Source organism: Camelina sativa, chromosome 14, assembly GCF_000633955.1.
Source record: "Camelina sativa cultivar DH55 chromosome 14, Cs, whole genome shotgun sequence".
NCBI lineage: Eukaryota > Viridiplantae > Streptophyta > Magnoliopsida > Brassicales > Brassicaceae > Camelina > Camelina sativa.
The window spans coordinates 29,235,613-29,261,072 of NC_025698.1; the positions used below are offsets into that span (position 1 = coordinate 29,235,613).

The window sequence follows — 25,460 nt, forward strand, 5'->3', positions numbered from 1 at the left end:
ATTTGTGCACAGTACACAATGCCTGGTACTCCTCAGCAGAATGGTGTAGCTGAGAGGCGGAATCGTACTTTAATGGAAATGGTTAGGAGCATTGTAACATCCCGATTTTATAGTTGGGCCAGTTTATTCTGTTTCTAAGATCAGTCCATTAAAAGGCCCAAATGAAGCAAAACAATTAAAACGACAAAAGGAATGTCGTGTGGTGTATATGTATCTCCTTCTCCACTTTGCCGTCAAAGAGAAACCCAAACCTAACCCTAAAAACACACTAGCAGCTTGATTTGATCCTTGGAGATCTGAAGTCATGATCTTGTTGTTGGTGATGTTGTTACCAAGAAGAAAGTTATCGAGAGGCCTTGTTGTTGTCGTGAGTCTCGTGGAGAAGAAGCGTTGTTAGAAGAACGTAAGCTTTCACCACCGTCGGTCACCACCGCTGGCTAGTCCGCCTCCGTGTGTCACCGGAGATGTCAGGCGTTGTCACCGGAGCAGTCGTGGTCCATCGGAGATATATTTAAGGGTAAGGAAACCCTATTTTCTTATGTAGCTTGCACAAGAAGTTACTGACCCTGTCTTATGATTTGTTGTTGTTCTTGCGTTGTTGAGCGATGAGGACCTAACCGCTGAAGCTTGAATGGCCGTGTCGATTTCAAGCCGCCGATCAGATCTGTCGAGAGTAATTGTCGAGAAAGGTAATCGATCGGTTGCACCTTGTCTCATGCTGGTGTTGTTGTGTTTTCTTCATTATTGAACCGAGAAGTTTAACGGACTTGACCAAGGATCGTAATTAAAATACAGAACCGGATTTTAATTGATAAGGATGTGGGTTGACTTTTGTGGTGTTGATGTTACGTGTAATAGATGGTGGTTTCTTCAATTAGGTGGTTTGATTTATGGAATTGGTTATTAAATCAAACTCAGTTTATGGGATCGTAAAGATGAAGTTATGGTGGATTAAATTATTAGATTTAGGTCTAATTAATTTAATTGAGAAAACACCAAAATAACCAGTTAAATCAAGACTTTGGGTTGGGTTGTTTTTAAATGGATTAAATATTATGAATTAATATTTTTGTTATAATTTCTGATCGGGTTATCTAAACCGCTGCAGCTTGAGGATTGTTGTTGAAGTGGGTCTTCTGTTGATGCTAGATATAGACTAAGGATTCAATCCAATGGCTAAGGTGAGGGTGGTATTTGCGGATAACAGTAACCTCTTTCCTTATGTACTCTTCGATAGTTGCTGGGTATAGACTCAAGAATTGTTTGTTGATTGAAAATGTTTGTGTGGATTTATGTGCATGGTAAGTAGGTTGTTAGTAACATGATATATGTGAAGCACAATAGTTACATGATTTGATGTTATGAGTTAACGTATATATCATATTATAAATATAATTATGAACATTCATGAGAATGAGAATGAGAATGAGAAAACAAAAGATACTTGAGGATGTTGGACTGTAATGGACCGACGGGTTCATTGCAGGTCATAAACCGCTGACGAGCAGTACGGGAAGAATCGAGCTATGGGCCGTGGTCTTCCAGGAATGGGGTTTGTGAGCCAGAAAAAGTGATAATGGCCAAACCTATAAGAAAGTAAAACTAAGATGTTTAAATGTGGTAGTTGCCATAGAAGTGATTAAACTAAGATGAAAGTTATTGAGGAGAAATAAGATGTTTGCTTGTTTGTTTGATTGATAAACATTCTGAATCTATGCTAAGTAATAGTTGTTGATTATATTTGGAACGTTATTACTGTATGTCCAGTGGGCAGAGTTTGATCTCCTCACTGAGTAAACTTGTTTACTCACCCCCTTTTTCCCCTTTTCTCCAGGTTAGTAAGTTTAAGAGTTGCAGTTTGAAGTTTGTTCGTTGGTGAATTTTAAAGAAAGAAACGTTTTTGGCCAGACCGGATGGATTACATGTTGTTCCGTCTTTTGCGACGGTACGGGTGTTACATTTGGTATCAGAGCCGGTTAAGGCCACTCCGGTGCTGACCCGGAGGGTCAAGATTTCAAAAAAATGATTTTTGTTTAAAAAAAAAAAATGTTTTCAAAGAAAGTTTCCGGAAACGAGTTTTGTTTTGTATAAAAATTTTGAATTCACCAGCAACAAACTTGTTCTTGACTTTCATTTTGTGAAAGTTAGTAGGATTAGAATCTTAAGCTTGATTTTGTGGCGAGTGATAATCAATCATCGAAAGCAGTGTGAGAACCTGAACCGCAATTGCTCATGAAGCCAAAAAGTTTGTGTTGAATGCTTTCTTTAAGAGGAAGGGTGAGGTGTCAATACCGTGTGAGAGTACTAGTGATACTTCCTTCAGTGGAGAAGGTTGGTGATGAAGAAGACGAAGGCTTGAACCATGTCTTATGTTTGTGTGCTTTGTTTGATTTGATTGAAATTGAGTGTTGCATTATTTCTTTGATTGAATTGTGTGTTTGGTTTATTATTTTAGGGAGTCTTGATTGTATCTTTCGGTTTTTGTAAATGAACCTTGAGGCCCTTGTCTGTAAGTTTCAAGGAGTTGGTATGAAGTTTCAAGTGAAGTTCAGTTCGATAGGATAGTCAGGAAAGTATAGTAAAGTTTTTTTTTATGAGAGACGGAACACCCTAAGATATGTGTGGCGACATTAAGGTGATAGATAACGTGGGAAGGAGCCCTAAAACTGTAGAAAAAAGGGTAAGGAATCTCATATGGATGATAACACCATATAAGTCGATATGGTTTTGGCAAGAATGTATACTTGTGCGACATGCAGTAAGGTTAAACAAACTACTCAACTAATTGGATTATTGGAACCTAAATAGACGAAGGAGTGTGGGAATTGTTTCTAAAAGCTGGAATGTAAGTTGACTTGGAGAAGTTAATGTGAGGATGCTATTAAGGTCAGTAGTTTTTGGTATTCTTCTTGGAGTAGTAGATCACAAACGGAAGTTTGGTAGATGAAATGCTAGTATGGCTAAACCAATTACTCAACTCACATGGAATGACGTGTTGTTCTCGTGGACGAAGGTGTGAGATACTAGCTTATAAAAGTCAAACGGACATTTGAAAAAAATATTGGTGTTAATATTGTGGAAGGACATTTTTTTTTGAGGTGGACCACAAAGTTTAAAGATGAGGTATTGTAAAAAAAAAAAAAAAAAAAAAAAAAAATCACTAGTCGAGGTTATTCTAGTGCTTGGAGAGCACAAAAAGGAATTGTAGCGGAGGAAGTGGAAAATAGCAGTGTGGGAGGACACCACATTAATGTAGATTATGGACTTCTACAGAGAATTGTATGTAAGCGTTACAGATGATTAAAAAAAAAAAAAAGAAAAAAAAAAGAAAGCGTCGTGACAGTGGAGATCGGCTGTTTATAATGTGAAGTTGTCTTAACCCGAATGGGAAAGGGTATGTGAGGAGATTTTTAGTGGGTTGATGCAGACGTCTAGCAGTAAAGAGGCAACTTAGGTAGTTGTAGAGCACGATGAGTCAAGACAAAAAAAAATGTTAAAAAAAAAAAAAAGAAAAAAAAAAGTGGTTGATTCAATATTGGGGCTTTGGAGAGAGATTTAGAAAATGGTTATTATCCTAAGCGGAAAAAAAAAAAATGATTTGAAGAAGAGAAAAACACTGGGTCTACAACGTATGAAGTTTGATAGGTGGTATAGGAAGCCACTAAGGATAGCGAAATGGAGATCACTAAGAACTATGAGGAAGCAACATTATTTTGATTTGGTGTTTGAGTAATGGAGGATGGTCATTATGTGGCGAATGAGGATTATATGGAAAGTAATACTGACAGGGAAAAAAAAAATGCATGGAAGTGTGAAACCCAAAAGGAACCAGAACCGTAAGAAAGTGTTAGAAAAACACTATAGTAAATTTAACATTGGGAAACTTTCAAAGGGATGTCAACTTTACAAGGTGAGCGCAACAAAAGCTTGGTGGATAACTTAGCTCCATGTTGCACAAAACCGTAATGGTCATGGTGGATGTTTACAGTTCAGAACATTGTTAGACCAGGACGTAGGTCGTATGTTGTGAACTAGTTATTTTCACAAGTCAAGGTAATGGAAAGACTTTTTGGTGGAAATTGGAGTATTCTATTCAAGTTTTAGACCTTATTTGAAAGATGTGTATTATGTCTAAGCGATGAAACGTTAAAGGAACTGTGACACTTGACGTTCCATGTTGTAATATTGCTAAACGTCGGAACTAATCATAGTAATGGAAGAATTAGTTTTGTCTTGGTTAAAAAGCTGAAAATGAGAAGCATGAAGGGATTATTTCTAGTAAATGGAAACAAGCATATAGGAGAAGGACACTCCAAATTGGATTGGATAATCTAAAACGTTAAAGAACAAAGAGAAGGACACTCCAAGTAGGGACATAAATTAAGCGGGGGAGAAATTGTTTCGCAAATTCGAGGACGAATTTATTCTAAGTGGGGGAGAATTGTAACATCCCGATTTTATAGTTGGGCCAGTTTATTCTGTTTCTAAGATCAGTCCATTAAAAGGCCCAAATGAAGCAAAACAATTAAAACGACAAAAGGAATGTCGTATGGTGTATATGTATCTCCTTCTCCACTTTGCCGTCAAAGAGAAACCCAAACCTAACCCTAAAAACACACTAGCAGCTTGATTTGATCCTTGGAGATCTGAAGTCATGATCTTGTTGTTGGTGATGTTGTTACCAAGAAGAAAGTTATCGAGAGGCCTTGTTGTTGTCGTGAGTCTCGTGGAGAAGAAGCGTTGTTAGAAGAACGTAAGCTTTTACCACCGTCGGTCACCACCGCTGGTTAGTCCGCCTCCATGTGTCACCGGAGATGTCAGGCGTTGTCACCGGAGCAGTCGTGGTCCATCGGAGATATATTTAAGGGTAAGGAAACCCTATTTTCTTATGTAGCTTGCACAAGAAGTTACTGACCCTGTCTTATGATTTGTTGTTGTTCTTGCGTTGTTGAGCGATGAGGACCTAACCGCTGAAGCTTGAATGGCCGTGTCGATTTCAAGCCGCCGATCAGATCTGTCGAGAGTAATTGTCGAGAAAGGTAATCGATCGGTTGCACCTTGTCTCATGCTGGTGTTGTTGTGTTTTCTTCATTATTGAACCGAGAAGTTTAACGGACTTGACCAAGGATCGTAATTAAAATACAGAACCGGATTTTAATTGATAAGGATGTGGGTTGACTTTTGTGGTGTTGATGTTACGTGTAATAGATGGTGGTTTCTTCAATTAGGTGGTTTGATTTATGGAATTGGTTATTAAATCAAACTCAGTTTATGGGATCGTAAAGATGAAGTTATGGTGGATTAAATTATTAGATTTAGGTCTAATTAATTTAATTGAGAAAACACCAAAATAACCAGTTAAATCAAGACTTTGGGTTGGGTTGTTTTTAAATGGATTAAATATTATGAATTAATATTTTTGTTATAATTTCTGATCGGGTTATCTAAACCGCTGCAGCTTGAGGATTGTTGTTGAAGTGGGTCTTCTGTTGATGCTAGATATAGACTAAGGATTCAATCCAATGGCTAAGGTGAGGGTGGTATTTGCGGATAACAGTAACCTCTTTCCTTATGTACTCTTCGATAGTTGCTGGGTATAGACTCAAGAATTGTTTGTTGATTGAAAATGTTTGTGTGGATTTGTGTGCATGGTAAGTAGGTTGTTAGTAACATGATATATGTGAAGCACAATAGTTACATGATTTGATGTTATGAGTTAACGTATATATCATATTATAAATATAATTATGAACATTCATGAGAATGAGAATGAGAATGAGAAAACAAAAGATACTTGAGGATGTTGGACTGTAATGGACCGACGGGTTCATTGCAGGTCATAAACCGCTGACGAGCAGTACGGGAAGAATCGAGCTATGGGCCGTGGTCTTCCAGGAATGGGGTTTGTGAGCCAGAAAAAGTGATAATGGCCAAACCTATAAGAAAGTAAAACTAAGATGTTTAAATGTGGTAGTTGCCATAGAAGTGATTAAACTAAGATGAAAGTTATTGAGGAGAAATAAGATGTTTGCTTGTTTGTTTGATTGATAAACATTCTGAATCTATGCTAAGTAATAGTTGTTGATTATATTTGGAACGTTATTACTGTATGTCCAGTGGGCAGAGTTTGATCTCCTCACTGAGTAAACTTGTTTACTCACCCCCTTTTTCCCCTTTTCTCCAGGTTAGTAAGTTTAAGAGTTGCAGTTTGAAGTTTGTTCGTTGGTGAATTTTAAAGAAAGAAACGTTTTTGGCCAGACCGGATGGATTACATGTTGTTCCGTCTTTTGCGACGGTACGGGTGTTACAAGCATGATAAGTAATAGTTCTTTACCCCTTTCGTTGTGGACATATGCATTAAAGACTGCAACGTATGTCTTAAACTGGGTTCCTAGTAAGGCAGTTCCTAAGACTCCTTTTGAACTGTGGACGGGAAGAAAACCTAGCTTAAGACATTTACGTGTTTGGGGATGTCCAGCAGAAGTAAAGCCATATAATCCACATGAAAAGAAACTTGATTCGAGGACTGTCAGTGGCTTCTTTATTGGCTATCCGGAAAAATCAAAGGGGTATGTATTTTACTGTCCTAAGCATAGTACAAGAATAGTTGAAACGGGAAATGCTAGGTTCATTGAAAATGGTCAAACTAGTGGGAGTGGTGAACCAAGAAAGGTGGACATCTAAGAAGTTCAGGTTGAAGTTTCTTCACCTGTTGTCACACCTAAGGTTGTTGTTCCTATTGTTTCAGTAGAGTCAAATGAGACAATAGAACAACATGATGATGTACCAATCCCAATAGATGAAGGGACAATTAATGAACCTGTCGCTATTCATGAAGAAAATGGTGTACCAAAAGAACCATTAAGGCGATCTGGAAGGAACCGAAGATCTGCCATTTCAAATGACTATGTGGTTTATGCTGTTGAAAGTGAATGTGACTTAAGCATTGATGAAGACCCGAACACATTCCGAAAAGCTATGGAAAGTGGCAATTCTGAAAAATGGACTATTACCGCGAAAGAAGAAATAAAATCTATGGGTGATAATAATGTTTGGGACTTAGTAGAGTTGCCAAACGGTTTCAAAACCGTTGGTTCTAAATGGGTCTTTAAGACTAAACGCGACTCGAGAGGTAACATTGAAAGATACAAGGCTCGCCTTGTTGCCAAAAGTTTCACCCAAAAAGATGGCATTGACTATAAAGAGACCTTCTCTCCAGTTTCAAAGAAGGATTCTCTTAGAATTGTTTTGGCTTTGGTGGCTCATTATGATCTAGAGCTTCACCAAATGGATGTGAAAACCGCCTTTCTGAATGGAGAGCTTGAGGAAGAAGTATATATGGATAAGCCTGAAGGGTTTGTGACCACAGGAAATGAACATCTGGTGTGTAAGCTGAAAAAGTCAATATATGGACTTAAACAAGCTTCCAGACAATGGTATTTGAAGTTTAATGATATCATTACGTCATATGGATTTGTAGAAGTTATCGTTGACCGATGCATATACATAAAGGTCAGTAGGAGCAAGTTTGTGATTTTAGTCTTATATGTTGATGATATTTGGATTGCTGCGAATGACATGGGTATGCTACATGATATAAAGAAATATCTATCTAAGAACTTTGAAATGAAAGATATGGGTGAGGCATCTTATGTGATCATAATAAGAATAATTCGAGATAGATCACAAGGATTGCTAAGTTTGTCTCAGAAAGGTTATATCGATAAGGTCTTAGAGAGATATAGAATGAGTGAATGCTCTGCTGGTAAAATTCCAAATCAGAAAGGGGAGAAGTTCAGTAAAATGCAATGTCCAAGAAATGAACTTGAATGTAAAGAAATGGAAAGAATTCCTTATGCATCAATGGTTGGGAGTTTGAACTATGTTCAGACATGTACTCGACCAGATATCAGTTTTGCTGTTGGTATGTTGGGTCGATATCAAAGTAATCCCGGAATGGACAACTGGAAGGCTGCAAAGAAGGTTCTCAGGTACTTGCTAGGCACCAAAGAGTTCATGCTTACATACAAAAGATCTGATGACCTCAAGGTCATTGGATATTCAGATTCAGACTATGCCGGATGCGTTGATAGTAGAAAATCGACGTTTGGATATTTGTTCTTGTTAGCTGGAGGAGCAATATCATGGAAAAGTGGAAAGCAGTCTGTCATTTCTTCTTCCACTATGGAGGCCGAATTTGTGGCATGCATTGAGGCCATAGTTCATTCATTGTGGCTGCGGAACTTTATCTCAGGGCTTCGGATTGTCGACAATATAGAGAAGCCGCTGAGAATTTACTGTGATAATTCTGCAGTTGTCTTCTTTTCAAAGAATGACAAGTACTCAAAAGGTGCTAAACATATGGAGATAAAGTACTTGTCTGTCAAAGAAGAAGTGCGGAAACGTAGAGTGTCTTTTGAGCATATAAGGACGGATATGATGGTTGCAGATCCGCTAACTAAGGGATTACCACCCAATTTGTTCATTGGCCATGTAGAGCATATGGGTGTTATAGATAAGACCTTGCTGTTTTGATTATAGGATGCTTATTATGTATGAGACACTATGAAGTCACTTAAAGTTATGTTTCTGTTTTTATTAGACATGTTATCATTAAAGTATGTGTACACATTTATGGTTTATAGATAACATAACTGTTTTGAGAATTAAGGTTTTTCTCAATATAAAAGAATAATATAAAATTGGAATTGATTTGTGATACATGGAAGGGAGCATGTCATTCAATGACGTGTGACCGCCATGATTTGATCAGTTTGATTTTATTTAAGTCATTAAAGGTTATTAGAACTTGATATTAAAGTGCGCATTAAAGTTATTAAACCATTAAATTGACACAAAGGCCAAGTGGGAGAATGTAAGAATATTTTATATTCTATGTGGCCTATGTATCTTTCGGTTTAATAATAAATTTTAAGTTTATATTTAACATTGTGGATTCTAATATTAAAAACGACACCGTGATGAATCGGTTTCGATTAATGAATTAGAATTTGGATGTATTGATAACCCTCTTTCCTTCTCTTAATTATATAAGTAATATATATATATATATATATGTTATGTGTATGCATTATTAAGAGGTGTTATTACGAAGCTATTAAGAGGTGTTATTACGAAGCTTGAAAGGTTACTGTATATACATGTGATACATATATGTGTAGTTGTTGAATTGTTACAGTAATGGTTGAGTTCTCGTAACTTGAGAAACACTACCAAACCAAATACACATCTAAAAAAAAAAGACTAGTGATCTTCTTCATCAAAGATCACGTGAAAGCAATAAGAAGTAAGGGAGGAGAAAATCAATTGCTGAAGACTTGAATCCATCATTAAATATAATCAAGCAATGGATCAAAGTTAGTATTTTCTTCTACTTTAAGAAAGTGTTCATGGTTGAATTAGATCAAATCTAGATGATCTTTGGGAGATAGATTTCATAAACATAGAAATCTAAATTTATATTCTTTCCTTCTCATAACTACGAAAAAACAAAACCAGCCGCCGGTAAGAGGTTTCCATAATTCCATCAGTTTTCTTAACGAAACCAACAAAGGTGATAGATCTTGATTGTTTCAAACGCTTTCTGCGTTTGCGTTTGCATTTACCTTTTTTTTTTTCATAAAATATTTTTGCATAATGCAAAGGAACTTATAAAAGTACTTATTTCGTTAGTTGTTGCCTTGTTGGTTTATCGTGATTATCTCAAACAACATTAACAAAAGGTTGCAATTAATATTAACTTATTTCGCTAGTGCTACATTAAACATTCTTTCATCTTTATTTTACCGTTGCTCTTCTTGATAGGTAACCCCAACAACCATCTCATTCTCCTCGCTGTCGAGTTCTTCGACAATTTTGAAGACAGAGACAGGTTTGTTGATGTGATCAGTGGACCAAGGAACAAGCACCGTCATGGAGAACAATCGTCAATCGAGCACAGAGGCTCTGCTCATTCAGGTTTTGGACAGCCTATAGTTCGCAACAAGATATCCTCCATGGCTCCATCCAGCGACTCAATCCCGACAAGAAGAAGTATGGGTTACAAGTTTGGTTTCAATCCAGAACTTAAGCTGCTTTTGAACTTTTAAATTCTCTTTAAATTCTTTTCAAAACAGGGACGCATCTATTGTACAAAGAGATTTTTTTGTCTTGAATATAATTTAATGTTCATTTATTCAAAAAAATAAAGGTTTTGTTGATGTGATCAGTGGTTTTTTAGAAAGCCGGTTATATATTGGATTAAAGACTATAACTGGGAAAGTAAACCGGTGATATATCTAAGGAAATGAAGATAAATACAAAGCTCTTGGACTGAGTACAAAGGGCCCTATTATCACGGCCGCACAGAAAACGTCAAGAATCCTAAAAGGCCTTTATATCCAAACTGGGCTATACCTCTCTGTAAAGTTCTTACTGGAGAAAACCGGTTTCGCCGGGTCAACAGTCGTGGTGCTGAGCCTCGCAACATTTTGAATTTGAAGTTCGGAACTAATAATACTCCGGTTCACTTCGGTTTAGTTTAGTTAAGCTTTTTAATAGCTTCTTTTCTAATTCGTAGTTGTATCTATCTCGTCTCTCTCTTCTCTTGTTTGCGGGTTTTTCATCAAGGCTATGTTGGTTTTAGTGTCGTTGTGGCTTTTACCCAAGGTTTTAGTTTGCTTTGAGTTGTGGTTTGTGTTTTCTTCGCAAGTTTGCCTTCTCCGGTTAAGGGTTTGTAGTGGTTCAGAGATCTTCTGCTAGGTTGGGTTTGTTGGTCAGTTAGGGTTGGCGTTGCGAGCTAGGTATCGCTCCTTGTGCTTGTCATTTGGATGTTTTTTTGTTGCTAGTCATCTACTAGTTCTCTTCTGTGGCTTTTTGGAGTCTTGGAGTGGAGTTCTTGACAATAGCAGTGGAATCGTCCTTCAGCTCTTCTCTTACGAGGAGGTTACCAGTTTTGGGTCTGTAGATGGCTGAAGCTGGGTCGACGAGGGTCCGCATGTAAGAGCTGCTGGTCTTCTTTGATTTGTCTCAGCTCGATTTGCAAGGTTCTCTTTTGCTCCTAGTTTGGATCGCCCTCCATGGGGTTTTGGTTTGTTGTGGTGGTTGTGATTTTTGTTTCTTTGTGATGGTATGAATTCTGCTTTCGTTCCTGCCGGTTTGATGATGGTTCAGCTACAGTGTGCATTTCGTTCCTGCCGCCACCAATGTACCACCAGCTTCTTTAGTGCGTCTTTATGCTTACTCTTGTCTTGTTTCCTCAATCCTAGCTTCCCTTATATAGTGAAACCCTAGAGCTTATGTCGGTTTACCCTTGCAGACCACACAACCCGGATCATGTATGGGCTTCACACCAATATGGGCCCAGTTCATGGTTCAGACCAAATAAGCCCATATGAAGCAAACATTCACAACAATCTCCACCTTTTGCTTCATTTGGTCCAACTTACAAAATCCCCTATGTGTTTATTCTTTCCTGAGAAGAAAAAAAAATCTTGTCTTCTCCAATCGAACCTGCAACTTCCAATGATCTTCATCTTCATCCACCTTAGGAATTTTCTACTCCATCTTCAGAAACTTCAAGAGATTCGCGACTCTCTCTCAAGCTTCCTTCTCCTGATGGCAGTAATCCCACTTGTAGACGAACTCTGACCACTGAACCGACATCCTTGAAGAAACCCTTAACAACCTTGATTCATTGATAATTAATACAGAACACAACCAACCATTAATGTTCCTTTGTGTCCTCCAATGTCATCCTCTGACATTGCTCTGAAATTCCCAGCACTTATCGAATCCTTAGACTGTCTCATGACTGTCCCTCTGTTCGAACTTTCTGAAATTTCAGTCTACGAAGCCATACAAATTCTTCCTTGTTCTTGACAGCTTCTCTAAATAGCTTACGGTGCTATTCAGCTATCCCAACAAGTTCGTGTAACTCCTTACACGAATCATCTTCTTCAACCTTGTTTCTCCTGTTCTTAGAAACACTTATGAAGACCTTTACAAGATTCCCATGTTCCTCACAATAGCTCCACCTAGAACCAGAACTTCTGATTCACCCACAAGTAGCACCTGACTTGCTTCTGGAACTTTGATCTTGAACCTTTAGAATAGTAAAACCTGAGATATGAACCTCTCAGAAAACAATTACAACAATCACACAACCTCTTCCATGGTTTCTGATAAATGCCACCGACCTGTTATCATGATTGTATATCATATTTATCTGTCTGCAACCTGATTCACTTGGTCGACCTTTGATTCCTCTCATGTGCACTGAGCTTGAACAAAATTTCCTTGAATCCCATGCAGAACACATGAATCATACATGCTTCAAACCTGAAACAATCCCTGATTCATCATGTAAACAATCTCAACTCAATGCATTACTCCTGAGATTGAGTTTACATCTCATCTATTTAACCATCTGCTTATGAACCCAGCATGTATGATATGACAATACAAACTCTTGCTCAACCTCATGTTAAAACGGATGTCCAACCAACAGCTTTTGAACCTCTGCTAGTCTCCCTGTAACAGCCTTTAGTGTTTCAATCTAGAATCTTTGATGCCACACCTGTTGTAACATAACCCTGCAATAGTTCTTCATAATTGCAGACCTTACCAAGAAGAAACTTGGTACCATCATCATAATTTTTCTCACCATTCATCAATACAACTTGACATGTCTTCACCATTGATGAATCCTCACTTAACCTCAATGTAAGTGACTTTCTTGAGGAACTTAATGATGCTACTAGACCCACTAGCCTTCTACTAGTCTTGTCTATCATAACCTGCATCTTTAACCACCAGAGATCTACTTGAATCTTCCCCTTATATTCACATGCTTCCTTATTAAATGTCAACAAAATACTTAAACTTCTTGCGAGTGATACCTTCAGAAGATTCATCCACCAGATCATCTCTGTAGATGCAAACAGGCAAACCAGAACTTTTCTGTTTCTGATTCTCTTCTCAATGCAAAACCTAACCCAATCACCTTGCGCCAGCCTTGTAAATTCTTGCGCTTACTTGCAAAATCTTGCACAGTCCTGCAACGTCTACAAAAGTCTTCTAGAGATTTTAAGTCACCTTTTAGAGCAAACTCCACCTTGACAAAGAAAATCTCACTGACAGCAACTTCGACTCTTGGTACTCTTCTGCATCCCTATTCACTGTAAACCTACCTAGATTGTAGTCCTTTCAAATCTTTGACAACCTGATCCATTCCTAAGACATAACCATTCACCTAACACCTCTCAAATCTGACCACTTCAACACAAATTGTCTGGTCATCTTCATACTCATGAATCTTTGACACAACCTGTTGACCTAACAACCCTCTTACACACAGATTCAACTCTGAAGGTGTCCCTTAGTAAATCCATGACTCCTATAGTTGTACCTTCAACCAATTCCCAAACACCACTACATAGACTTTCAACAACCGAAAACTGACTTTTCAATAGTTGAAGACGTCTACATCCTTGTGTTCTCCCAGTGTCTAGATTCCTTAAACTGAAACAGTTTTGAGTATTCAGAAGCTTCAAAACAAAACATCACATGTACCTTGTGACCGCAGCGGAAACTGAATTCCTGTTTTGACAAGTTTGAGACTTTTGGATGATGATTTGATTCCCTCTTCACATCCATGTGCAAATCACCTTCACACATCCATCCATGAACCTGAATCAAACACTGCAGATAACTCCACCTTAAACCAACCCCATAATTGATTTAACCTTCGAGTCTTCTACAACAGTCTCTGGACCCTTCTTGTATGTTTACACCGTCTTGCCTGAGTCTGTGAAATCCTGGGCCTGAGCTCTGATACCACTTGTTGAGAATCGCAGACCCTGATTCACCTCTGTAGTGAACCACATACCGCGACTCTGCCCCTACTCCTCGTCTACTTCACAGATCAATATCATAACATAAACATAACACAAAGATTTAACGAGTTCCCCTCATGCAGAGGGTACATCTCGTGTGGGAACCTTCTCCCACAAACATCCACTATCAATTAACCAAGGTTTACACACAATGTTTCATATACAAGCTTAGAGAGTAACTACAAAGAAACCTGAAGAAGAAAACATAGTAGATCTAGCTTTTCTTCTTCTCCTCTCTTTGTCTCTGGTTCAGCTCTCCCCTCCATGTATAACCCTGAAACACCTCCAGAACCCTAAAGAAGCAGCTCCACCTTTCGTCTCTCATCAGAGTGTCTTGAAGACACCTTAAACCTAGACAAGGTTATGTCCGGCTCTCAGCCTTTCGACCCCAGCCAAGCTTCTGCTCCTTTATCATGGTTCTGCACACATCTTTAAGCTCCATGTACGACGCCTTGTGCATGCTCTCTGCATTGCACTCTGCGTCTCTGCATCTGCCCTGCACAGCGCTCTGCATTGTGCCCTACAGCCGCCACCAATGTACCACCAGCTTCTTTAGTGCGTCTTTGTGCTTACTCTTGTCTTGTTTCCTCAACCGTAGCTTCCCTTATATAGTGAAACTCTAGAGCTTATGTCGGTTTATCCTTGCAGACCACACAATCCGGATCCTGTATGGGCTTCACACCAATATGGACCCAGTTCATGGTTCAGACCAAATAAACCCATATGAAACAAACATTCACAACATGACTTAGTTTAGATAATTTCTATGTTTTCATCTTTTTTTGTATTTAACAGATTGTAATCTGTTCAGTTATAATATAAAATCAGATGACAAAAAAAAAATCGAAATTATTATGCAGCTTACTTTAAAATCAGTAATAAAATAACTCATAAGGCTTACTCCTATTATATACATACTTGTTCCAACGTGTTTTGTTAAATACGATAAAAATCTATCATGAAAGGGAAGAAATATAAAGCTATCAGCGTTCCTCTTGGTCGTATAAAACGGAGAGCTGCTACGTTATCTAATCAGTAATCATAGGAATAGAAAACACACGTGGCGTGTCCGGACGCATGTGGTTTTGTAATTTAGCTTTGTAGAGAGTGTTGTCGACTTGTCTCAATCCATTCCATGGAAATGGAAACTCCCCTCTGGTCATTAAATGCTCCCCCACCTATACATACATTCTCTCTTCCCTTCACCAAAACCAATAATACATACAACAAACCATTTTGTTTTTCCAACTAGTACAATCATTTCTAGGTACAAAATTTTGTAAGGCTTCTTCAATACCATTGCTTAAAATTCCTAATATAGCCTTACGAAAACGTACTATAATATATTGATTTGGACACACTTTTTAGCTTTTGACCCTATTGTTTGCATATATTTACGTATTTGGCCCAAAACCAAACATACGAAGAAAAAGGTTTACACGCTTTTACGTTCGTTGTTGTTGTGATTCCTAGGTCGTCGTTTCACCACGTTGCTTGCGTGGAAAGAGAAGTGACGATTAGCAAACAAAAAAGCTAAAAATAAAATAAAATAAAAAGCAATAAAACCCTCACTGTGAAGTAAAAATCGTAGGCCCAAAAATAGATTTTTTGCTTTTGCCGAGAATTTAATTATATGAATCTCTCTACGAACTGTGTGTGTGTTGTGTGGTGTGTGTGTTTGCGATGTGTGGTTCTCAAAAAAGATCATTTTCTTCGGTGCCTCTTAGTCCTCTCAAGTTATTACTTCTTCTTATCTTCTTCTTCCTTTTTGCTTTTTTTCTTTTTGTTGCTTCTCTCTAGCTATATAGAGAGTTTAGTGGTGTACAACCTTACTCGTGTTTGTCTCTTTTATTATATGTAATCAAAGGTTGCATTTTTATATCTGGTTTTGGTGTTTTCTGTCAAAGGGTCTTTTAAAAATCTTAACTTTTTTTCGATTCTCTCTTAGGGTTCTTTTGGGATGGGATCATAATGAAGTATTGGAGGATCCAGAGGAGTTGTCTTTTGGTAATTTCTTTTGGTGGATGATTTTAAAATCAAATGATGAAGGGTTCTTCAGAATCTAATTCCAGAGGATTAAACAATAACACCTCTGGTGTTTCAGAGTTTTTAACAGATGGTTCTAAGTCTTTGTCTCACATTGATTATGTCAGAAGCTTACTTGGTTCACACAAAGACGATAACTTGGGACTTGTTGATGATGGCTCTATTGTGAGAGCATTGGAATGTGAAGATGTTAGCTTGCGTCAGTGGTTAGACAATCCTGACCGATCCGTTGATGCGTTTGAGTGTTTTCACGTTTTCAGACAAATCGTTGAGATTGTCAATGCAGCTCACTCTCAAGGCATTGTTGTCCACAATGTTAGGCCTTCTTGTTTCGTTATGTCTTCGTTTAACCATGTCTCCTTTATCGAATCCGCTTCTTGTTCGGACTCTGGTTCTGATGAGGAGATTACAACAAAGTCTAGAGAGGTTGGGAGCTCGAGAAAAGAGGATGTTTTATCAGAGAGACGAAGCAATAGATCAGAAGGAGCAGAGAAGCAACCTTTCCCTATGAAACAGATATTAGCAATGGAGATGAGTTGGTATACAAGTCCTGAAGAAGATAATGGTTCTCCGAGTACTTGTGCTTCTGATGTTTACCGTCTTGGTGTTCTTCTCTTTGAGGTTTGTGCGTGAGAAGATTGATTTATATGTTCTTAGCTGCTTTGTTTTCTTGAGAATACTGATTTGATGAATGTTAGTTGTTGTGCAGCTATTTTGCCCTGTCTCGTCAAGAGAAGAGAAGTCAAGAACTATGTCTAGTTTAAGACATCGTGTTCTTCCACCTCAGATACTGCTCAATTTTCCCAAAGAAGCTTCCTTTTGCTTGTGGTTACTGCATCCTGAGCCTAGCTATAGACCATCAATGAGGTGATTGATTCTATCTTTGATGTTTTAGTATCATTAGGAAAAAGTTTTGTCCTTTTTAAAGAGTGTCTGCGTCTTTGTCTTTACTGATGCAGTGAGTTGCTACAAAGTGAGTTTATCAACGAACCTAGAGAGAACTTGGAAGAACGTGAAGCTGCCATGGGGCTAAGGGATGGAATCGAGGAACAGGAGTTATTGCTCGAGTTCTTGTTTCTGATTCAACAGAGAAAACAAGAAGCTGCAGACAAGTTGCGGGATACAATATCGCTTCTTTCTTCTGATATTGATCAAGTCGTAAAGCGACAGTTGGTTTTACAGAAAAAAGGGAGTGACATTCGTTCATTCTTAGCCTCAAGGAAACGAATTAGACAAGGAGTTGAGACCACTGCAGCAGAGGAAGAAAATGATGATAATACCATTGATGAGGAATCTAAGCTTGATGATACTCTAGAAAGCACACTTCTTGAAAGATCTCGGTTAATGAGGAATTTAAAGAAACTGGAATCAGTCTACTTTGCTACGAGATACAGACAAATCAAGGCTGCTGCTGCTGCTGAAAAACCAATGGCTAGATATTATTCTGCGTTCAGTAGTAGTGGTAGAAGTTCAGAAAGAAGTTCAGTGAGCAGCCCGGCACAACCACCAAAAGATCCTATCAATGAGTCTAGACAGGGAGGGTGGATCGATCCATTCCTCGAGGGTTTGTGCAAGTACTTATCTTTTAGTAAGCTACAAGTTAAAGCGGATTTGAAGCAAGGAGATTTGTTGAACTCGTCTAACCTTGTTTGCGCAATTGGTTTTGACCGTGATGGAGAGTTTTTTGCCACGGCTGGCGTCAACAAGAAAATCAAGATATTTGAATGTGAGTCAATAATAAAAGATGGTCGGGACATTCATTACCCGGTTGTGGAACTTGTTAGCCGGTCTAAGCTTAGTGGTATATGTTGGAACAGTTACATTAAGAGCCAAATCGCATCAAGTAACTTTGAAGGCGTGGTTCAGGTAAGTTCAAGATTGAAAATAAGATATAGAAGAAGAAAACTCAATGAAAAATGTCTAAACAAAACTTTTAATAATTTCATAGGTATGGGATGTTGCAAGAAGCCAGTTGGTTACAGAGATGAAGGAGCATGAGAAGCGTGTTTGGTCAATCGATATTTCATCAGCAGATCCAACATTGTTAGCCAGCGGTAGTGATGATGGTTCTGTTAAGCTCTGGAGTATCAATCAGGCAAAATTTCTAAACTAAACCAAAACGTATTATTTAAAGACGATTTCTTGAAAATGCAAGAATTTAGTTCTTTGAGGGATGTATATTAAAGGTTAGAGTTCGTTTTCCTCTGTTTCAGGGAGTTAGTATTGGAACCATCAAGACAAAGGCAAACATATGTTGTGTCCAGTTTCCGTCAGACTCGGGTCGGTCTTTAGCATTTGGTTCAGCAGATCACAAAGTTTACTACTATGATCTAAGGAACCCCAAGCTTCCTCTTTGCACAATGGTTGGTCACAACAAGACCGTGAGTTATGTCAGATTTTTAGATTCATCAACACTCGTGTCTTCTTCGACTGATAACACGCTGAAGCTATGGGACTTATCAATGTCACATTCCGGTGTTAACGAAACGCCTCTTCACTCATTCATGGGACACACTAATGTTAAGGTACCTTTTTATTCTAACTTGGTTTCGTTTGCATCATTTCAAAGACTACATTCTTAGATTATAAATACATTTCTTCTTGCAATGTGTGTAGAACTTTGTCGGCTTATCGGTCTCTGACGGGTATATAGCGACAGGCTCCGAGACTAATGAGGTATGTGTACACTCACTTCAAATATATACAAAAAAGGAAGAACCTTCGGTCTTATTTGTGGCCAAAAAGAAAATCTGACTTTCTTGTGCTTCACTTGACAGGTTTTTGTGTACCACAAGGCATTTCCAATGCCGGTTTTGTCGTACAAGTTCAAAACTATAGACCCTGTGTCGGATCTCGAAGTAGACGACGCCTCACAGTTCATATCCTCAGTCTGCTGGCGGGGACAGTCCTCGACCTTAGTCGCTGCAAACTCCACTGGCAACATCAAGATTCTGGAGATGGTTTGAACCAATGTGGCTCAGGAGCAAAATTGTATTTTTCCAGGGTTTGATTGGTATAGGAAACAATTTTTGGGAGAGAGAGAGAGAGTAGAAAGAGTGAAAACATTGTTGCTACTAAAGAATTGTGTATAGAAGAATATATATGATCTTTGTATATGTATAGTACTTATAGTAAACCCTAATGAGACAGTGAGTAACTTAGCATACAAGTAATATAGTTAATCACTTCAAAAGAATTATACGATGTATATATGTATAGCCTGAAACTGCAATATACTCCTCCACAAGAAATTGATTCTCTCTATACACACTGATTCTTTCCTGATTTAGCCTGTGTAACTAACCTATCTACAAGCCCCTTGAGCCTCTCAGCCCCTGCGCTAGGTCTGGTCCTAGCCATGTCTTCGACAACCGAGCACTCTGGTTTCCCACCACACCAACCGCCGGGAGTAAAACTGTCTTCGTTCATACGCGTAAGGAGTTCCTTATCGATCCTATCCAAGACTGTGTCATTTCTTCTGAATTTCCTACCGAAGAATGCAGATCCGCTAGCAATCATCTGTTCCATGTCTCTTAGGGACAACACGCGAGGATGCTGCCTCGGCGGCTTGTCCCATGCTATGTAATGAAGATCATGGTTCACTACGGTTTTGGAGAATTCTGGCGTGTTACATATGACTGTATGGAAGTAACCTTCAGGAGAAGAAACGAAATTGGTGTAGTACATGAGTAAAGTTCTTGGTAAATTGTCCCAACCCCATATGATATGCTCCACGAATGTGTGTGATAGAACCATCCAAGCTGATCCTGCGTATAGGAACAGACAAAAAATGTTTCTAACTTTATTGCTAACAAGAAGAACATAGTGATTCTGCTTTCAACTGCAGGATTAAAAGAACAGTACTAACCAGTATATAACTTGAAAGGAGCTGGTAAACTTCGTTTAGAAGAAACCCAAAAAACGTCTGATTTGTTTAACATATAGAGTCCAGGATCAATCATTAATGGCATTGCCCGCTTCTTGCTTCACCGAGAGACATGACCAATAAACTTTAGATTTTACAAATGAAAAACTAATAAAAAGAATCCAGAAACTGAGAGAAGAAGCTCACTATTTCCAGCCTAAGTTACTTGTGTGTTCGATATAGTTGAGGTTCCGGTCCAAAGTCGAAAACGTGTAAAGAAGATCTTCAAACGTAGAACATTCTTTGTCAGTCTCAACAAGAGGAAGATGAAGAACAAAAGGAAAAGATCGAAGAACTTACCATCTTGAGTCACGAGGGGATAGTCCGAAGCACTAAGATTGATAAACCAATCCCAATCGGGACTTCTTTTAAGAAGAATAGCGCATGCGTGAAGGGTATTCGCCACCATTGTTGGTCCGGTATAAGTCACAAGATTAGCTTTAGCTATCATATGCACATTCCCTATCTTTGAATACATAGGATCTTTTTTAATGCGAGAAGCCAACTCTGATCTCTCGTTAACAGGTGATTCAAGATCCAAGTGAACAATGTATTGGTTTCATGGATGGTACACTGCTCTAAGAGTTCTCCAAAGGCTTTCAAGATCTCCTTTAGATCCCGAAACAAGGTAAGCGAAACGTGGGAGCTTGTCCTTGGCTTCTGAATCATTTTTAGCGGAATGAGATAAAGTTCCGTTGGTTGGTGGTCGAAGGGAAGACATTAAACCAATGTTGAAGGAAGTTGCAAGGAGAACAACGCAGACGAGAGATGTGATCACAAATGAGCATACGAATCTCTTCTCCATGATTACATACCCCATTGAACAGAGTTTGTAATCATGAGAAAAAAGCATGACGATGACACCAAAGCAAAAGAACCAAAACCTCTTTAATTAGCAAATCTTCTTCTGCAAATACATCAATTTAAGCCTGATTATAAATCCTCAGCTCAAGCTCGAATTAGGCCTCTAGCATCATCATTCATCACACACACTAATTACTTTCAAACAAATCAAGATTTCAAGTACATAGAAACAGAGAATGTTTTCTGTCCTCTAAAACATCTCTAATCACAATTTCTAAGTTGATTAATGAACCAGACCACAAATTAAGCAACTCTTCACGAAAACCACACAAAAACAAAAAAAACGTCTCACACGATAAGTAAAATCAAATATAAGAATTGAAGGAATAGAGATTGGTACCTGAGTTCCTCTGTAGTGGTGTGCAAGAGAGGAAGAAGAGAGATTATTGCTTTGTTTGATACGTTTGGTGTGAAGACAGTTAAAACACTTTTGTGTGGACTAGAATTAATAGAGAGGATGAAGAGAGAATATTTTATTAAATCCTTCCAAAAATAATAAAAAAAAAAGACTTTAAAAAACTTATAAAACCTCAAAAAAGTAGATAGAAATTTTCCTAGAGAGGTTATATCCAATTCTTTTGAAGCTACTACAACACGAAAACGACTTTAAATTCCGCTTTTATATTTATTTGTTAATTCTTGCTATGCGAAAACGATTTCATTAATTAATTATCTGCTCAAGAAAAAAAAAATAAACGGTTTTGCCGTTTTGGTAACATGAATATAGTTTTGTTGACATATTTCAAAAACTTGTATAATATATGTTGCATGAAAATTCTTTTAAAGGTATGTTTCTCGTTTTTGAAACGTTTTAAAAACAGAAACTCGTGAAAATACGTAAATACAATTTGTAAAAATCTCTGTTTGGAAACACCATAGAAACTTTTGGAAACACGACTAAAATTTTTTTTTAGCTTAGAAACTTAATAAATAAATAATTTGGAAATATATATTCATGATACATATAAATATATAATATTATTAGTGTTTTAATTCAACTATTTAATATTGATGTTTTGAATTTGGATTGTTTCAAATATTCTTTTTAATATAGTTTTTATATTTTGTGTTTAATTATGTATATACATATGTATACAAATATATAATATATACGTTTCCAAAACCTTCCTATTTGTTAATTTTATAAAAAATTGTTTCCTGTTTTCGATTTTTTTCGCTCCCACTTATCCGTTTTCATTTCCGTTGTCATGCAAGCTAATATAGAGTTCTATTTGTAGATGTGAGTGTAGCAGATTAAATTATTTTTAAAAAAGTTATCAATTTTGTTATTTGTAAGGAAATTGTAACATGTTCCGTAGCCATTGGGTTATGCAATTGTAACATACGCATAAGGAAATTGTGATAACAACACTTCAACCAACACTACTACTACCATTCTCTCTCTTTTATTATTACTTTGCCATTGTTTGATAAAATTTCTCTATTTCTTCACCTTGTTTCAATTTTTTGGAATTTTATTTTGTTTTAGTATGTACTCGAGTAATAAATTATTCATTCAATTTTTTTTATAACCGATTGAATGTGATGGTTAACTATGTGAATGTGATAATTAAAAACAATGTTAGTTGGATTTAATTGTCAGTGTAGGAAAATGATTTATATTTTTTTTTGGGTTGAATTGCAATAATTGTATCATACGAACAAGTCAACAAAAAAAGACCAAATCATATGGTAGAGGTCCCTCCACATGGGCCACGGTTATACCTGAAATTAATAACAATGGCAATTAGTATTTGATTAATTCAGATTAACATACAAAAGAGTAGTGATGGGCATTCGGGTTCGGGTTTTCGGGTTTTCGGGTTTAAACATATAAAATCCGTTCGGCTTTTTTATACTTTTGGGTTGGGTTCAGGTATTCCCCGTTTGGATTCGGGTTTTTCGGGTATACCCGAACTCAATCAATCTACAAAAAAAAAAAAAAAACTAATTTTTATATAGTATAACAATAAATAGTTGTCAAAATAAAAATTAAAAAACGTGTTATTTGGTTTGCAAGAAGAAACAAAGAAACATAAAAATTGAAATGTGAACGCAAAAACAAGAAATNGTCCAAAAGGGTGAGAACATTTCTTGACTCTTCTTTTCGATTTTGTTGAGTTATACAATTTGGAAAAAGGTTTTTGATTAAGTGTGTGAATGATGTGTAGGCTGAGAGATTGTCTCTGGTTGCTTCAGTGGAAAATTTGGTCTCGTCACTTGATGAATACAATGCCATATTTCCTTGTCATCAGTCTGTGACTCTGGAGATGAACAAGGATCAAGAAGTGGTTACAGGGGAAATTTATAGTTTGAGTGAGAGGTTAAGTGAGATTAAGATGGAAATTGAGTTGTTGAATGTTCAAATGGCTTCTGTACTTGATCAAAGAGACAAAGCCGTCGAAAGGATTAAGATGTTGAGGATACAACGCGACAAGGGGGTGCGTTTACAGCTTTTTCCTTGTGTTAAAGTCTTTTTCTTTCTCTGTCAAGTTGCATGTAAAAAGATCTTTTATTTATCGTGTGTATTCTGTGTTGTAGAATGCNAAAATCTTTCCAAACGAGTTTCTTCTTATGGGATCAACAAAGAACAAGACTAGCCTCTTTCTTGATTTCCGAAAGATCTGTTTTTTTTTTCTCATTAAAAACTTTGAATTTTTCTTTCTTCCCTTTAAAAATTCGATCTTTTTCTTCAGCTAAAACCCTGAAGATTGTAGTAAGGTTCTTGATTCGACACTTATCTCTCTCTATCTTCTTGGACTGTTTCTTTCTGGGTAATGTTAAGTGATTCTGCGTTTTTTTTTGTAATAAAGAATTGAATCTGTTGAGTTTTGATGTAAAGGTCTGATCTTTAGCTATTTCGTGTTTCATGAGTTCTGATATAAAGGTCTGATCTTTTAGGCTATTTCGTGTTTCATGAGTGTTGATGATGTAAAGGTCTGATCTTTTTGGTTTATTTTCGTGGGAGCAGGGACAAATGAGTGCGCCTATTTTACTCTGTGACGGCTTCGATGTGCGTCGAATTGTTATCGGGAAGTTAAACGACGATGAGTCATCGACGGTTACGTTGACCACCGAGGAAGACGACGACGAAGCTGTGTTTTCCGGTGATAGCTTACTTGAGGAGGAAGAGTGGTCTGGAGAGAATCGTTTCTGTTTTTACTTCGTTAAGCAATTCGCTTACGATGACCCTGAGATTAAGACCAAGATTGATGAAGCTAATGATGAGATTTATCACTGTAACACTGACCGGATTCACATTGCTAACAGCTTGAAGTCCAAAAGGGTGAGAACATTTCTTGACTCTTCTTTTCGATTTTGTTGAGTTATACAATTTGGAAAAAGGTTTTTGATTAAGTGTGTGAATGATGTGTAGGCTGAGAGATTGTCTCTGGTTGCTTCAGTGGAAAATTTGGTCTCGTCACTTGATGAATACAATGCCATATTTCCTTGTCATCAGTCTGTGACTCTGGAGATGAACAAGGATCAAGAAGTGGTTACAGGGGAAATTTATAGTTTGAGTGAGAGGTTAAGTGAGATTAAGATGGAAATTGAGTTGTTGAATGTTCAAATGGCTTCTGTACTTGATCAAAGAGACAAAGCCGTCGAAAGGATTAAGATGTTGAGGATACAACGCGACAAGGGGGTGCGTTTACAGCTTTTTCCTTGTGTTAAAGTCTTTTTCTTTCTCTGTCAAGTTGCATGTAAAAAGATCTTTTATTTATCGTGTGTATTCTGTGTTGTAGAATGCAGCCTTTTTCCAGAGTCGTGTTGTGATCATGAAAGCCATTGAATTGGCTGCTTCTGGAAATGTTAGAGATCTTGATGAGCTCGCTAATTCCGAGGTTTGTTTTATCAGTCTATTGGTGTGTGTGTGTGTGTATGCCTTTGAGATTTGAGCATTTGGTCTTAATGTGTCTTTGTGTCTTGACTTTTCGATAGGTTGAGAAATTTATGTCTCGTTGGAACAGTGACAAGGCTTTTAGGGAAGATTACAAGAAAAGAATCTTGCCTTCACTTGATGAGCCAAAGCTGAGGCGCAATGGGCAACTTAAGGACTTGGAAGGCGATGTAGATATTGAGAATGAAAATGAAACAGCGGGGGAAAAGGCCATAGAACTCAAAAGATTTAGTACTGAGGAGGAGATTGATGATTGTATGGATTTTGATATCCCGGTGTATGAGAAGCTTGAAAAGGAGGAAGAAGAGATTGATGAAGAAATTTTGAAAGAGAAGAAACGAGAAGAACAGATAGAGAAAGCTAGGCTAGCGATGGAAAGGAAGAGGAAGTTACATGAAAAAGCTGCTGCTAAAGCTGCCATAAGAGTTAAAAAGGAAGCTGAAAAGAAACTTAAGGAACTTGAGAAGAAAGCGAAGAAGAAGAAGGCTTCTTTGGATGTAGATAGAAGAAGAGAGACAGTCACCGATGCATCAAAACCAGAAAAAGAGAAACTATTAAATGGGAGATCAGTGTTTCAGAAACAGAGAAGTTTTAGGTATAGATATTACGAAAAAGGAAATGAGGCTGTCCTAAAAGCCATCCTGAAGCGTAGAAAAGCTTATAGGTTATGGGTTTGGACTGTTTCTTCCGCTGCAGTTGTTCTCCTGGTTGCTCTCCTGGTTTTCTTCTATTACTTTGGATGAGGGGAAGAAGATTAACAAAGGTCTTTTAGAGAGTTAAGTGATGAGCAAACAGGTTCAAGGTTTATAATTAGTTTAGAAGCAAATGA

The 25,460-nt window shown here is 37.6% G+C and overlaps 2 protein-coding genes, 2 long non-coding RNA genes and 1 pseudogene across 8 annotated transcripts in view; 4 read left to right on the forward strand and 1 right to left on the reverse strand.

The window, feature by feature from the left end:
* LOC104742813 lies at positions 257-1,902 on the forward strand. The gene is made up of 3 exons (XR_760573.2): positions 257-689; positions 1,109-1,181; positions 1,835-1,902. It is a non-coding gene; the product is annotated as an uncharacterized LOC104742813 (long non-coding RNA).
* Positions 4,603-6,252, forward strand: LOC104742814. The gene is made up of 3 exons (XR_760574.1): positions 4,603-5,039; positions 5,459-5,531; positions 6,185-6,252. It is a non-coding gene; the product is annotated as an uncharacterized LOC104742814 (long non-coding RNA).
* Positions 15,548-19,137, forward strand: LOC104742816 (protein SPA1-RELATED 4). 3 transcript variants are annotated; one of them, XM_010463867.2, is made up of 8 exons: positions 15,548-15,631; positions 15,844-16,562; positions 16,651-16,808; positions 16,901-17,807; positions 17,890-18,036; positions 18,155-18,466; positions 18,558-18,617; positions 18,719-19,107. In XM_010463867.2, the coding sequence occupies exons 2-8, from the start codon at positions 15,936-15,938 to the stop codon at positions 18,905-18,907; spliced, it is 2,400 nt and encodes a 799-aa protein (XP_010462169.1). In that variant the 5' UTR covers positions 15,548-15,631; positions 15,844-15,935; the 3' UTR covers positions 18,908-19,107. The 3 variants fall into 3 exon arrangements, with proteins under 3 accessions (XP_010462169.1, XP_010462170.1, XP_019091873.1); XM_010463868.2 differs by lacking the exon at positions 15,548-15,631 and adding an exon at positions 15,655-15,762 and having other exon boundaries at positions 18,719-19,137; XM_019236328.1 differs by lacking the exon at positions 15,548-15,631 and adding an exon at positions 15,669-15,752 and having other exon boundaries at positions 18,719-19,137.
* LOC104742815 lies at positions 19,046-21,183 on the reverse strand (annotated as a pseudogene).
* LOC104742817 (proton pump-interactor 4-like) overlaps positions 23,284-25,460 on the forward strand; it is a 3,172-nt gene continuing 995 nt past the window's right edge. The window contains exons 1-5 of one of the 3 annotated variants that reach the window (XM_010463869.1): positions 23,284-23,504; positions 23,702-24,016; positions 24,107-24,376; positions 24,477-24,575; positions 24,673-25,384. In XM_010463869.1, coding sequence (XP_010462171.1) covers positions 23,708-24,016; positions 24,107-24,376; positions 24,477-24,575; positions 24,673-25,374 — 1,380 coding nt within the window. In that variant the 5' untranslated portion in view covers positions 23,284-23,504; positions 23,702-23,707 and the 3' untranslated portion in view covers positions 25,375-25,384. Of the gene's footprint in view, positions 23,505-23,701; positions 24,017-24,106; positions 24,377-24,476; positions 24,576-24,672; positions 25,412-25,460 lie in introns of those variants that run through there. The other 2 variants (XM_019235357.1, XM_019235358.1) reach the window with 2 other exon arrangements.

Excerpts from the sequence above, each read along its gene's own strand:
- LOC104742816 (XM_010463867.2), top strand. The coding sequence starts at position 15,936 with ATGATGAAGGGTTCTTCAGAATCTAATTCCAGAGGATTAAACAATAAC. Across the intron at positions 17,808-17,889 it reads ACTTTGAAGGCGTGGTTCAG|GTATGGGATGTTGCAAGAAG; the intron begins GTAAGTTCAAGA and ends ATAATTTCATAG. Across the intron at positions 18,037-18,154 it reads AGCTCTGGAGTATCAATCAG|GGAGTTAGTATTGGAACCAT; the intron begins GCAAAATTTCTA and ends CCTCTGTTTCAG.